General features: G+C 40.3%; 2 protein-coding genes across 2 annotated transcripts; one reads left to right on the plus strand and one right to left on the minus strand.

The window, feature by feature from the left end:
- Positions 1 to 514: 514 nt before the first annotated feature.
- On the minus strand, positions 515 to 9,595 carry ercc3 (excision repair cross-complementation group 3). Its single transcript, XM_040133614.1, has 15 exons — positions 9,425 to 9,595; positions 8,451 to 8,650; positions 8,042 to 8,278; positions 7,852 to 7,901; positions 7,623 to 7,758; positions 7,002 to 7,172; positions 5,874 to 6,078; positions 5,226 to 5,540; positions 4,863 to 5,047; positions 3,835 to 4,037; positions 3,636 to 3,732; positions 2,475 to 2,592; positions 2,209 to 2,327; positions 1,426 to 1,575; positions 515 to 1,302 (listed from the first exon to the last, which is right to left on the minus strand). Exons 1-15 carry the CDS (start codon positions 9,450 to 9,452, stop codon positions 1,165 to 1,167), a joined length of 2,352 nt encoding a protein of 783 aa, XP_039989548.1. The 5' UTR covers positions 9,453 to 9,595; the 3' UTR covers positions 515 to 1,164.
- A 1,328-nt stretch (positions 9,596 to 10,923) lies between these two features.
- On the plus strand, positions 10,924 to 14,308 carry gpalpp1 (GPALPP motifs containing 1). The gene is made up of 7 exons (XM_040139588.1): positions 10,924 to 11,112; positions 11,249 to 11,375; positions 11,818 to 11,916; positions 12,039 to 12,297; positions 12,545 to 12,709; positions 12,807 to 12,908; positions 13,044 to 14,308. Exons 1-7 carry the CDS (start codon positions 11,028 to 11,030, stop codon positions 13,260 to 13,262), a joined length of 1,056 nt encoding a protein of 351 aa, XP_039995522.1. The 5' UTR covers positions 10,924 to 11,027; the 3' UTR covers positions 13,263 to 14,308.
- Positions 14,309 to 14,426: the final 118 nt, after the last annotated feature.

Consider the following 14,426-nt stretch of genomic DNA (forward strand, 5'->3'; position numbering starts at 1 on the left):
AGGCTTTCCTCCTGAGATACTGTTTTCAGATAAGCAACCACTAAACAGTAGATAAGACAAAGGTCACTCCACTCAGCTAAATGACTGAGAGCTGATCTTTTGTTACTTAAAGCTCTAACATTGCCAATCCATATTCCAGTAGCCATCAACTCTCATCCTACATACAGAAATTTGTGGCTGAAATGTTTTGCAACCAGCAAGTTAAAGCCCTTAAGTGTTGTGTAATTTACAGACGGTGACAAATTAAAAGGAAAAACCAACATAAAGTGTCTTAGGAAGGTGTGGGGCCAACACAATTAGCCAGAACAGCTTCAATGCACCTTGGCATTGATTTTACAAGTCTCTGGACTCTACTGGAGGGATGAACGCCATACTTCCAAAAGACGGTCCCTCATTCGGTGTTTTGATGGTGGTGGAGAGCGCTGTCTAAACATGTTGATCAAACATCTCCCATAGGTGTTCAACTCGGTTGAGATCTGGTCACTGCGAAGGCCACAGCAGGATTCACCTCATTTTCATACTCATCAAACCATCCAGTGACCCCCTTGTGCCCTATGGATGGGGACAGTGTCATCCTGTTTCTCTTTTTTCAGCTTCTTCCTTTAATTTGTCATCCGTCTGTAGCTTGAATATCATAAACAACACCTAATTTTGTTTCAGAGCATGCCGTGATTGGCTAGCCGCATCACTGCAACACAACTCAGGCAAAGTTTGTTTTGTTTCTATTACAAACGAGAGCCAAAAGTGGTTGATACTTGGAGAGTTTGCAATGCATTTCATCTGCAAATGTCGTGCATGTAGGTGTTTGAGGGAGCTGGAGCTGAAAATTTCTAATTCATCACATAGAGCAGCCGAGCCCTGCAGGCATCGTTCACTGCATTCTTATCAGATGTACCAGGTTGTACATGTCAGTTTAGCCATGATCACCAGCAGCTACCCGGAGGAAGCAATGTACAGTATACTGTATCATCATTAGCTTCAGATATTATTCAGTTTTGGGTTATCTTCAGTCATTGTTCTCTTCTCCAGACCAGCTGGACTATCTGAACCTGCTGCTATTAGTCTGGTGCTTAGACTCAGTGTATATTATTGTGCCCCAACTTCATCCTATTGCCCAGCTGCAGCTGAGTAAGTCTTCTGGTGTCAGGGTCTGAGTCGGTTCATCTATTTTCTGAAGCGCTTGAACAGTGGATGAACGCTCTTCAACGCTGCGGAGGCTTTGTTGCCTCGGCTTTGATATTCCATGTAGATGGCGTCATCTGCACCTGACATGGAGCTCATGGTGCCCGTTCGCCTCGAGAACTGATAAGGAAGCAGGGAGAGAGAATATTGTACTTTACAAGAGCACAGCTGTAAGCATGCAAATGCAATTACTGTACAGTATTGTAAGTGTTTTCTGAGTCCAAGTTTGGCTAAAGTCCTCACCTGCGGTCGTGCGCCCACCTCCCCTGCCACAACTTCCTCCTCAGCATCCAGGTCTGATGCAGCTAGGACCTTCTGAAGCAGCTGCTGTTGCTCATCTCTGGTGGAGAACATTAAGTCCTCCTCCTCCATACCTGCCATCTTTGTGATGACCTGTGAAAGAAGAGGAACATGCCAACTCGTACAGTATTTGTAAATGGAGTAAGAATGAGGTATCACATAAATGAGGATCACGGATCACGCATACACGTTTTGCTTATTCATAAACATGATCCCATTTCTCCTGAAAAATTTGTCAGAAATACATTTAAGAAAAAGTTGTTATTTTTTAATGTCATGGCTAAAAACCTGTTAACATTTATGCAACCAATCTTTGCGAATGCTGTACAAGACTTTTTTTTTTTTTTTTTTCCTACACATACTTTCCAGGCATTTTATCATTCAATATGAATAAAATTGTATAGATGCGTATCTACGGCAGAACAGACGGGCTCTCTTCTGATGTAAAGTATCTCTGTGAGTGAAAGATGCTTTTTCTGAAACCAGTTTCTTTTCTGGTTCATTCTTCGTTTTGTCCTTCTAGCGAACATCCAATCCTCTTTTGTCCTGTTGGCTGTTGCCACAATCACTCTCAGATTTCAACGTTTGGTGAGTCTGGGACCACTTCACACTACAAAGTCCAGCCAGACTAGATCTGGCTGAAACCAAAGGCTTTCGAATACATAATATCGGGTATATGAAAAGTCAAAGCAATTCCGGCAGGAGAAACAAATAATGTGAAACCACCTTAAAGCTGTATCCCTGGTCTACCAGGAACCTCTGCCTCTTGGTGGAGTAGGCCATCTCCTGGGTATCCTGGGACACCAGCGAATAGAAGTATGCATTGTACTCCTCTGCTACCATTCCTAATCAGGCGGACAAGTGGAGTGAGAATAACTGTTTTTGTCCATTGATGGAGAGGTAGACAAGACAGTTATGTCAAGATTTGTCATGCATGAGCTAACCATCCAAGTGTTTTTTGTTTGTCTGTTTGTTTTCCTATACTGACTGACCTTTCTTGGCTCGTAAGACTCTCCCAAGCCTCTGGGCCTCCTGTCTGCGTGACCCACCATGGGAGGAGATCTGGATAAGAACATTGGCTTCTGGCAAGTCAAATGAGGTGTCTCCAACCTGTTTGGTGGCAGAGATGGAGTAAAAATTCAAAGACATGCAGTATTACCATTGTATCACTGTGCCAGGATGCATTTACTGTTTAATGAAAGGCAGACACCCTTCTGTTTTCTCTTGCACCAAGATATGAATCTTCGACAAGGTGAAAATAGGAGGTAATCTTTGATCTGACTCACGTCAAACAGTCTGCTCAGATTACTGTGAAGGACCTGATTAATGAAATACTTGATTTTTACATAGTTCACAGTAATGTGAGTTTATATTCTATAAATGCTATGAGAAGGCAATTGGACTTGCTTGAAGTTCTTGAAGACGTTTCGCCTCTCATCTGAATCCACTTCAAACTAGTGGTCTTCTCTGACCATAATGCATACATCACTACAAGAGGAGACCTCAACGACTCACATGATGGCAGGATGGGTCAACGGCTCACTTGCCACCCTAGCGACCCTGAAGGTGTTAGCACCCATCCACACCTTGACCCATGTGATCCTAACAACTCAGATGATGACCGAGAGGGGCAATGATTTATGCGACCTCAACGACTCACAAGTGTTGCTGATCTCACCAGAGGATGAATACCTGGAACTCCCCACTATTCACTTAGAACTGAAGAAGACTTTCGGATGAGAGGTGAAACGTCTCCGAGAACTTCAAGCAAGTCCAGTTGCCTTCGCATAGCACTTACAGAATACCATGACCTGGATGACTGACAATCTTCACAGACAAGTGAGTTTATATGATTTCTTTGATAATTTTTTTTTTGAAAGGATGTCTGATGGCCTACAAGATGAAAAAAAATTGTAATAGGTGCAATAACATGAATATTGATTCAATCAGATTTGAGTCCAATATATACCGTGCTTGTAAACACACTGACAGAGAGAAAGCACCCTACATAGCGAGGAGGAAACTGAATGAAACTCAGTTATCTGTCTAGAAATACTGGTCTGCCTCCTACTGGCCACAAGGGGGCACATCGTGGCTGAAGGACTACGGTAGGTATTACATGCATTAAATCCGTAACAGATTGACTGGGTTACCTTGGAGATGAAAATGGTGTTGATCTTGGGGTTGTGTTTGAAGTTCTGTAAAATCTGCATACGTTCCCCCTGAGAGGTTGGACCATAGATGTAAGGCCTAAAGGCGACAAAGAGCGAGGAATTGAAAACATTAAGAAATCGTATGTAAAAAGGAAATTTACAGAAACAATTTAACTTGTTCTTACTGTAAATAACTTACTTGTTGAGGCGAATGGCGTATTCCTTCAAGGCAAACACGTTGTCAGCAAAGACAATGATCTTGTCATTGCGCCGCTCATGAAAGCGAATGAGAAACTGGCAAGCACGGAACTTATTGGGGTTCATGGTATAAAGTAGGATGCGCTTCTTTGTCTTGATGGCCACATACTCTCTGTAAAACTCTGGAGACATCGGGCACCACACCTGAAGCACAGACATTGGTACACGGTTCAGATAGATTTATCAATGTAGAACATATTCACAAATTCTTGAGCAGAACTAAAAACTAGTTCTGACCAACTAAAAAAACAAAAAACAAAAACTGGTACATAGTAAAGTTGTAATGAAAATAAGACAGAATAGACACTTTGTCCTTTCAATCTTAAACCAACACTACAACCAGACAAGTTTAAAACACTATGAACAAGTTAAGAGTTAATCTATAAAAACATCAGATCATTCATGAGTACATATCTGGGTAGATTATAACCATATATTAAGTCTGATTTTAAAAATGCTGTATTCAGTGCAGTTTTTTAATTCCATAGGTAGAGTATTCAACAGGATTGGTTAAAATAAAAAAACTCATTAATCTTTAAAGTTGTACTTCGACAAGCTAAGGTAAACTCTCACATCTCTGGCATAGTTGAATCCTGACTTCAGCTACAACAGAGAGCCTTGGCCAAATATCACTGAGTCATATGATATTAGGGTTTATATAACCAATATGTTACGCTCTTTGAGATCTATTTGTTCACAAAGATATCACTTGTTTGTTGAGTCGTGGCTACATCTCTGGGTCCAACTCTCACATGTGAGAGACCAGCCCATTTACTCAATGTTCAGCTTCTTGCACATGGCTCCACACAACTCTGCAAACTCTATGACTTTCATGACATAAGACAGCTCAACATTGATCAAGCCTCAAAGTCTACACAGAGAGGAGCACAAAACAGGTTTTGTGTAATTCATAAAATCTGATGTTCATGCCCTTTATCTTATTTTCTGGTATAACACTGCAAGACTCACCTCTGCGCACTGGACTTTGGCAATGTAGCCATTGTTCTGCAGTTCCATCCAGTTGGCCTCAAATAGCTTAGGCCCAATCAGGAAGTTGAGGTCCACAATCTTGTCATCTTCCCTGACCAGTGTGGCAGTGAGACCCAGTTTGCAGTGTGCCTGGACAATGGTCAGAACGCGACGAAACATCTTGGCTACAGAAAAAAAAAACATAGTATTATTATGCTTGCGTGTTTATTAATCTCACCAGAATACGTGTCTACTTCATTTGTCTATATCCCGTTGTACCCCAAATCATTACTTCAAAATATTCTTAGTATAACACTGGAGGGTGATGAAGTTTTTCTGGAAAACTGATGTACTACAGCTCACCAGGGATAGTGTGCACCTCATCCAAGATTATGAGTCCCCACTCCTGGCTGCGCATCCACTCCATGACCCTCTCAGCCTCCCAGGAGCGCTTGGTGGTGTGACCCAGCATAGAGTAGGTGCTGATGGCCACCGAGCAGCCGATGGGTTTGTCCTTGGCATCGGAGGTGAAGCGGCAGATCTGAGAGTCATCAATGGTCGACCACATCTTGAACTGGGCCTTCCACTGCTCCACTGACACAGAGGAGTTACCCAACACCAGGCAGCGTTTACGCACAGTGCACGCTGCCGTCACGCCCACCAAAGATTTGCCAGCTCCTGGAAAGCAAAGGGGAAATAAAATAATTGAGACATACAAGCTTTTTACACATGAGATTTATGAGATTTATGCTACAAAAAGACAGTTTGGGTTTAAAGGTATGCTGTCACATCCAGATAAAAGAAGAATCTACGAAGTACAAGAGTATATCCCTTGTTTCATATAGGCTGCACAAATGTTTGTTTAACATTTTATATCCTGCATTATTTGCATTTTATATTTAAGTTCTACCATTTTGCCATTTCAAGATTGTATTTTTATAGGTGGTGTCCTTTTTGTTTTGTCACTCAATGTTCTGTCTTCCCTCGGCTACAGTAAACCATCTGTCTCACCACAGGGCAGCACAATGACCCCAGAGCGAGCACGTCCATTCCCAAACATCTTGCGCAGACTCTTTTCCTGGTAGGGCCGCAACACAGCGGTGGGCTTCAGGTCTATATTGATGTCTGGGTTTACTGTATCGTTGCGAAAGTCGTACTCTGCTAGGAGGGGGTACTCCAGCTGAATACAACGTTTCTGAAGTTCTTCAATCATCTCCTACACCAGTTCAGAGAAGAATAGGGAATAAGAATAGGGCATAAAAATATGATTTAACTTGTTAAGCAAGGTGTTTAATTTGAAATGAAATCACAAAACACAAACTGCGGCTTTAAGACACTAGTATTCAAATATACTGTTTATTGCACTCTTTTACCTTAAGTACCAAAGCAGTTGTTTAGGATGTTTTAGTTCATTATTTACAAATCATGCACACTCATCTTACTGCCAACCATTTTACAAAGCATAACATATGTTTTAACTTCCAAACTTCCAGGCAGCCAGGTTATTATCTTTGCAATATAAAAACCAGCACGAGGAGCCTTGATGTTTGCTTGAAAGGGTAATCCCTCCCACTGATCATCATCCCCACAATAATGTGGTATTGTCTTGTGGTAACACATTTACGAGTAGAGAGCCAGATATCAGAGATTATTTGTATGGCACTACAAAGGAAATTTTTATTTTTATATTTATTTATTTATTTTAAAAAAACAGCCCCTTCCCAGAGCTGCATTAGCACATAACAATAGTAGTGCTGAAATGATTTATCAATCCACAGGAAATTAATCTTCAGCAGTTTCGACGATCATGTAAGTCATTTATCAAGCAGAACTGCCTTACATTCTCTGGTTCCACTATCTCAGATGTGAGGATTTGCTACTTTTCTCTGTTTTACATCCTTGTAAATTGAACATCTTTCATGTTTTGGGCTGTTGGTCAGTAAAATCAAACAAGCTGAAATGTCACCGTGGATTCTGGGGAAATGCAATCGTCATTTTCTACTACTTTTTTTCCAGTTCTGATAATTTAAGCGATCACAAATAAGAACCAGATGAAGCAACAGCAGTAATGGTCAGTTGTAATGTTAAGTATGTAGTTGTCAAACAGCCAAAAAAGTAAAAAAGTAATCATGTGTGTACCTGGCGAATCTCAAACGACACAGTCTGAGTCTCCTCCTCCTCCTCCTCTTCTTTATCCATCTGCTCATAGTAGCTGAAGATGTCCTCAGGGACCTGCTGGGTTGACGTTTGTCCCTCGCTGGGCTGCTGTGAGGTGGAAGCACCTCCCTTCTCCTGCACAGACTTGGAGATCTGTCAGACAGACACAGAGAGGCACATCTGTCGCATGTATGACCAGGACAACAGCTACATTTTTGTGTTAAGAGGCACAACAGGAAATTCCAAGTTATTTCCAAGACATAACTCATTATTGCTACACAAAGGTTTAAAATCCTGGTTGTGCTGCTACCTGGCATTAGCTTCATTTTGTCAACCCCATCTTACGAAGTACAGCACATTACACTTGGGTGTTATTTTAGGCGCAATATTGACTATTGTCAGATGTGTATCAGACATTTCTATACATTCAGGGGTTGGTTTTTGAAAGTCTTTTACAACTATGACTTCACCCAACATTGGGTAGTAAATGCAAACACGTATGTCTCAAACATGTTGAAATTCATAGATTATTTAAAATAGAACGATAATAATTGATTTTATATGTATGTGAGTTAGGGGGAAAAAAAATGCTGGGTGGCATACGGCTGACTTGCTGTGGATGACTTCAGTAATAAGCTCAGTGTCTGCTCCGTCTGCCGTACGGAGACGACATTCACGGATAACGTTGTCCTGCAGGAGGCGCTGGATCACATCAGGGAAGGCACTCTCAACGAAATACCTGAGGGCAGACAGGCAGCACAGTTTAAGAAGAACACTGAAGGGATGATTAATGATACAAAGACAGAAGGAATGGTTGTTGAAATAACTTTACCTATTGTGCTTGAGCACCAGCTTGACTTTGCCGTAGCTCACTGTGCAGAGCTGGATGAAGGGAGGGGTGAAATGCAGTGATTAAATAACCAAACCACACAACATAAAAAATAATACATGTGGAAATTTTTTCAATAAACGCCCTCCTTCTTCCTCTTCCTTCAAAACACCAGATGCTCTCCCAGTCTGACCTTAATGAACTGCACGATTCCATCAGGTACAGATGTCTTGCTGAGTTTCTGCAGGTACTCCACAATATCAGAGGTCTGCAGCCCCACACTGACAGCTGCATACAGGGAATAGGCCGTCAGCTTGTACTCATGGATGTGGTTAGGCCTGCACACCGGCTCTGCAATGGCCACCAAGAAATCCTGGGCGTACCTATACACTGGGGAGAAGGCTTCCAGAAAGATGTGTCCATCTGGAGCCTGGAGGAGGGAAGAATGAAATAAGAAAAAAAAGAAAAGAAAAAAAAAAGATGAGAAAGAAATACAAGGAAACTTCCTTTCCAATATTACATAAAAACAGGAACAGGACCACCCGCTTTTAATTTTGTAAACTGTCTCAAGTGAGGAAATCAACAATCCAAGCACGTCTTACCACCCAGAGGGGGCGTGAAGAGTGATCATTCTTTAGTAGCATCTGAACGCGGTAGTCTTTGGCTCCATACTCATCCAGTTTTGTACTGGACTCATCCACTTGTTTCCCAGCAGCAGCAGGTATGGCCTCCTGAGACTCGCCGCCCACCACCTCTTCTTCCTCCTCTTCGTCCTCATAAGAACGCTTTTTGGACTTCCTCTCTGTAACCCAACGATAAGATGTAGAAAACATTGTCACTAATAAGACAGAAATATATCAGTGTAAATTATCTTATTTTGGGATTTTAACCGCTCCTGGCAATATCAATGAATCTTTTTAAAAACAGTATACCCTGCCCTTTACTAAAAGTGTTATGCTCTCTAATTATTTTGCCTTTCTGCTACTATGTATGGCAATTTTAAAATCAGAGCAGGCAGATTCATGTGCCTGATTGTTTGTGTGCTAAAAGACGCTGTGTTCCGTATTACACGGGCATTTCAGTGAGTAATTCTTATAGTTTATGATCGAATCTTGCTTTTGGAAATTGCCATTTTAGGCTGTGTTTTACTCATCAGTAACACCAATATCTGGCCCCACTTTGGGCCTCTCGTGTATTGCTTCTACATTTTAATGTAATGATAAGAGGCAAGGGGCACAAAGTATGGCTAGACACATATCGTAATATATGTAATTCATGTTATGTATTTTAACAAAAGGAAACGACCAAGCCCTACTTTCACCATGAACTACACTTTCTCTGCAACTGTTTGCCTTCAGCAATACATGGCAGAATGAAAGGAGGCGTTCACGGACTAAGATACAGACATAAACTCACATACAGACCAGTGTATGGTCCGCAATACACTGCAAGGAAATGTGAGTTTCAGTAAAACAACTCCTCCAGGCATGAGGATCTTCATCTTTCAAATGGCAACTGAATTTACGTTAGCTGATAGCTAGCTAGGTAGGTGAAAAACGTAGCATTGGCAACTCACCCCGGTCTCCTTTATCCTTTTTACCCATTTTAAAAACTTTTAAATAAGCAATTTCTTTCGAAACGTGTCAGATTTGTCTTCATAATCAGCCAGGTGTCCACCTGAAATTCAAGATAGACGGACTGAGGTGCGTGAAGCCTCAAGTACTGCAAAACAGTATCGGTGAAGTCACAGAACTATAATAATACAGAACTATTATAACTTCCGTCAGCCTTCAAAATAAAAGAGGGTTGAAAAAGGTTCATTTGAAAAGCACTACCATTGACAAATACTTGCGTTTACTTGAGTAAAAGAACTCATGCAACACTGTATAACAAAAAAAAAAAAAAAAAATCATTACAAGTACAAATCATGTGTTGCAAATAAGTAGCAAAATATAAGTATAATCAGGAAAATGTCCAAGTATCAAAAGAACGTAATGCAGAAAAATGGCTTCTGTAAGAGTAATACTATTAATATAATTACATCTTTGGATTATTGTTACTCATATTTGAGCAGCATTTCACGTGTTGTAGTTTGTTGAGAAGGAGATAGTTTAACTACTGACTTTTTAAAACTGAATAATCTAATTATTCTATGAATTAATCAATTTATTGTTTGGTGTGTAAAAATCAGAAAATGGCGAAAAATGCCATCACAGTTACCTATATTTACCCAAAGTGACACCTTCACAATACTTGTTTTGTCCAACCAATAGTCCAAAACTCAAAATTATTAAAAGTTAAAAAATAAAAGTAGCAATGTTTTTAACATTTGAGAAGCCGGAACCATGATTGTTGTTTGGCAATTTTCCACGAAATATGACTTAAAAAATTGTCAAAGTAGCTACCAATTCCTTTTCTGTCAATCGGCTAAAGGTTTCAGCTCTACTTGTCTATACTGTTGGTTCGTTTGAACTATAATGGAGCATCATATAGTATAAGCTTTTAAATGTTTTGGAGAAAAAAATCTTAATTTGTAAAGTTACTAGTAACCCCCCCCCGAAATACAGCGGAGTAGAAGTATAAAGTGACATGAAAAGAAAATACTCACGTAATGTACAAGTACCTCAAATTTTTTTCTTAAGCAAAGTACTTGAGTAAATGTAAATAATTGCATTCCACTGCTGGGAAGTTACATTTTTATATTTTGGCACAGAATACGCGGACTGAATTAATTAGCAATTAATTCATTTAATTATTAAAAACAATGTATATGTTTGGTTTCGTTTCAGTAAAGTTACAGAACTTTACAAAAGGGCTATAGAGGTATTACTCACATAAGACACATTCGTCAAACCAACAAAAATGTTAGATGATTTTTTTATTTTTTAATTAGAAAGCACTCATATACCGTATTACACCAAAATGAAATAAAATAGAGGGTTTGTATCAAATGTAACAGATATCATGTCTGTGGCTTTTACTCTTGCAGCACAGTGGCTTACTTCCTGTTTTACTGCGACAATCCTCAAGTAAAATGACAGCAGACACTGAATTGTTTACTTCCTGTGTCAAAGGGCAAAACCTCCTATCAGGTTCCACTGGTGTATGGGGCAGCTTTCTTACTTTAATAGAAATCCCAGAAACTACGTGACTGAGCAGATAAGTCCTCGGCGTGAGATATGTCGTCTGACAAAATAATCGGACCGGCCTTGCCCCCGATGTTCAGAAACGAGAGCGAGGAAGACTCCGATAGTGAAAAAGGATGTAAGTATGAGACAGAATATATTTTGTCCCAGACAGCCTTAGCTTCGATTGAGTGTCGTACGAATCACTAACAATATTCGATTCAGGTTGCTTTACTCCGCGGTGGTAAGTGGGTTTTCCCTCTTTAACTCTGTAGTTGCTGGCCCCGCTCTGCCTCCGGGTTATAAACGGGGAGAACCGTCGAGCTCCTCGGATGAGGGTGAGCGGGAGGCGTCGGTCAAAAGAGCCAAGACAGGACACACAACTGGAGACAGACCCGCAGAGTAGGTTCCCTAGTGGACTATAGGTTACAGAAATTACCCCTTTCTGATAAGGCACCGTTTATAAAGGGGTTAGAAGCTGTAAATAATTGATTTATTAATGGTTAATACATATTTTACTAATGCTTTATAGTTTATAAATGGATTTTAGACCAAATGTCCTGCAGCCCTTTCCCAGGGGGTAGGACTTCAAACGGAGGGGTCTCCCTAACGAGCTACCCTGAAAGACGAATGTCGTGCTGGAGGAGGATTTTCCACAACCTGGCAACCCAGAATTTGTTCCTATTAATGGTTTCTAACTGATCTTTAGTTAATTATTTATCAACCACTAATAACGCCTTAATTACAATTTACAAATCCTTTATAAATGATGCCTTCCCAGAAAATGGTAGCAATGAATTAAATGTATCCACAAACAGAGATGTAACATAAGTCTTTTGAATAGGGTTGAGAAAACAAAGATACAAGAAGAAGATGATGACGATGGTTTCTTTGGACCAGCTCTCCCACCAGGATTTAAGAAACAACAGAGTTCACCAGAAAGGTGAGCAAATAAATGTTATTGTTTATTCCCGTGAATTATAAAAAGTGAAAATAATTAGTTAAGGATAACAGTGTGGATAAATAGTTAGTTATGGAAGCTGTAACTTCATAGTATTCCCTCAGGCCGCCGGTGCTGGGACCAGCTTTGCCTCCTGGGTTTCGCAGAGCAGCATCCAATAACTACGATAATAATGATGGTGAAGATGAAGAGGGTTTCCCAGGGCCTGCCCTACCCCCAGGCTACCAGGCTGAGCCCTCCAGCAGCGAGGGAGAGGATGAGGATGTGATCGGACCCATGCCGGCCAAAGGGCCTATAAAGGACTCTGTGGCTCAGGACTTTGAGCGCAGAGCACAAAGGATGAAAGAGATGCTGACAGGACACGTGAGTCCTCATTTTTTCCCCTGGTTTTGTCTGCATCATCTACACTTTACAAAATCGTCAGTTAAGCATGTACAGATTAACCTCTCAACATGAAAAAATGTAATAAGCATAAAAACACAATAACAATATTCAAGCAAATCATCTGAACAGGGTGTCCTGCTCCTTTTTATGCCTTTTTAAAGTTCTTTTAAAATTTTTATTCTTCTGTTGTCTGAATCACTTCCTGTATGTATTTCTGCATAAACAGGACACTCCTGAGGTGCTGACCAGAGAAACATGGATGACGGAGCTCCCACCGGAGCTGCAGCACATTGGCTTAGGGGCCCGAACTTTCAAGAAGAGATCGGGTCCAGAGAAGGCTGATCGCTCCATTTGGACGGATACACCGGCAGACAGGGAGCGCAAGACCAGGGTAGTTACTGAAATATAACTTTATACTCATTATTGGTAATTCTTATCAAACATCTTGTAGTCTATATGTATTTCATGGGTCTCTTCTTGACTAATAGGAGCGCCTTGAGGGAAAGAAGAAGGGTGAAGCGGAGAAAGACAGTGTCCCACAAGTCCCCCACACAGACTTGCAAATGGCAGAGAAAGTGTCTAAGTATAATGTAAGTGGTATTAGCTCATCATTATTTTTCCTGAATGTCCCATTATATATTGTTTGTGTCAGATGTAATGTACATTTTATAAGTGTTCAAGTTAAACTCGGGACTAAAATTTCTCTACACACTCCCTGTTATCAGGAGTCTAAACGTGCCGAGTCCCTGATGAGCTTGCACACAAAGAAGATGAAGGAGAAAGCAAAGGAGAAGCCTGACAAACCAGTGGAGAGGAGACCGTTTGATCGGGATGAAGACCTGCAGGTGAATCGGTTTGATGAAGCACAGAAGCAGCGGCTGCTGAAGAAATCTCAGGAACTGAACACACGGTTCTCCCACAGCAAGGACCGAATGTTCCTGTAACAAGCTGTCAAAATGTAATGTGTTCCAATTTGCAGACTTTCAGCTACAGACGAGCCGGTGTAATTTTCATACAGAGTTTTACAATATGGACTGTTTCTACAGATACTGATGCGTTACACAAATGGAGAATTCAATTTTTTGTTGGTCTTTGAGGTCAAGTCAACTGGATGAAACAGACCATAAAGACATGGCAGACACATCCATTTATGGGAGTTCATGTCAGTGACTGGGCACAATGCTGCAGCAAACGTTTCAAACTGATTCAAGCTGTTATAAAGCAAGAGCGAAAGAAGCCTGCATTTTTCAAGGAGACACTGTATTAAGGCTGATGATATGGAAACAAATATTAAAATAAATGAATTACGTTTCTTGCATTGATAAACAGTATATCCAGGTTATTTCCGATATGTGGAAAATCATCTGTCAAATTTAGTTTAGTTGATACTCATCCTGTTGAACTAAAGTCGGACTGGAAGTCATTTTCATCTGATATGCTGAAATATTTCAGGAATTAATAATAATTTAAATACTCAGACCTATTAGTTCCTTGTATCGTTAATTTAGACAAAATTAGCAACATGATTCATCATATTAAAAAAAACCCGTAACACAACTACAATGATAGACAATAAACATTTTTGCCCAAGTGTAAGTGTGTGTGATCTCAAATGATAATTGAATGGAGTTATTATAATGCTGGCTTGTTCAATGCTGCATCATCTCCTTATAATGTAAGAACTTTTAACCAATATTTAACAAGCCTGTCAAAGTTAAAGCAGTGACTCAAATTCATTTAGCCCCATCATGTAGTGTTTGATGTTTGTATATAATGGGTGAAAACTTTGGAAACAATGCTCTTCCTAAGCCTGACTGCTCTTCGGCCATTCAGATCGATGGCATAAAAACTGTCTCTCAGTGCCTCAAGCCCTGCTAGAAATGTAGAAAACTTAACAATTTATTTGATTTTATGTAAGATTTTTGTACAGATTGCTGTAAAATGCATTGTTATGCTGCATGAACCTCTTGTAGCTTTGCAGGCCATCATGTGTCCAATAAACTGATTTTGCTTTTTTTTTTTTTAATCTCAAGTTGATTAAACTTTTTTTTTTAAACCTATGTGTTATTTTCTTTAGGGTATCTGCAGGTCCTGAAAAGTGCTAAAAA

This window comes from Xiphias gladius, chromosome 1 (assembly GCF_016859285.1).
Source record: "Xiphias gladius isolate SHS-SW01 ecotype Sanya breed wild chromosome 1, ASM1685928v1, whole genome shotgun sequence".
NCBI lineage: Eukaryota > Metazoa > Chordata > Actinopteri > Istiophoriformes > Xiphiidae > Xiphias > Xiphias gladius.

Coding starts and splice junctions, on each gene's coding strand:
- ercc3 (XM_040133614.1), bottom strand. CDS start 9,452: ATGGGTAAAAAGGATAAAGGAGACCGGG. Junction 4,038..4,862: donor CCAAAGTCCAGTGCGCAGAG/GTGAGTCTTGCA, acceptor TCTGTGCTTCAG/GTGTGGTGCCCGATGTCTCC. Junction 1,303..1,425: donor AGGTGGGCGCACGACCGCAG/GTGAGGACTTTA, acceptor CTTCCTTATCAG/TTCTCGAGGCGAACGGGCAC.
- gpalpp1 (XM_040139588.1), top strand. CDS start 11,028: ATGTCGTCTGACAAAATAATCGGACCGGCCTTGCCCCCGATGTTCAGA. Junction 11,917..12,038: donor CAACAGAGTTCACCAGAAAG/GTGAGCAAATAA, acceptor GTATTCCCTCAG/GCCGCCGGTGCTGGGACCAG. Junction 12,909..13,043: donor AGAAAGTGTCTAAGTATAAT/GTAAGTGGTATT, acceptor CCCTGTTATCAG/GAGTCTAAACGTGCCGAGTC.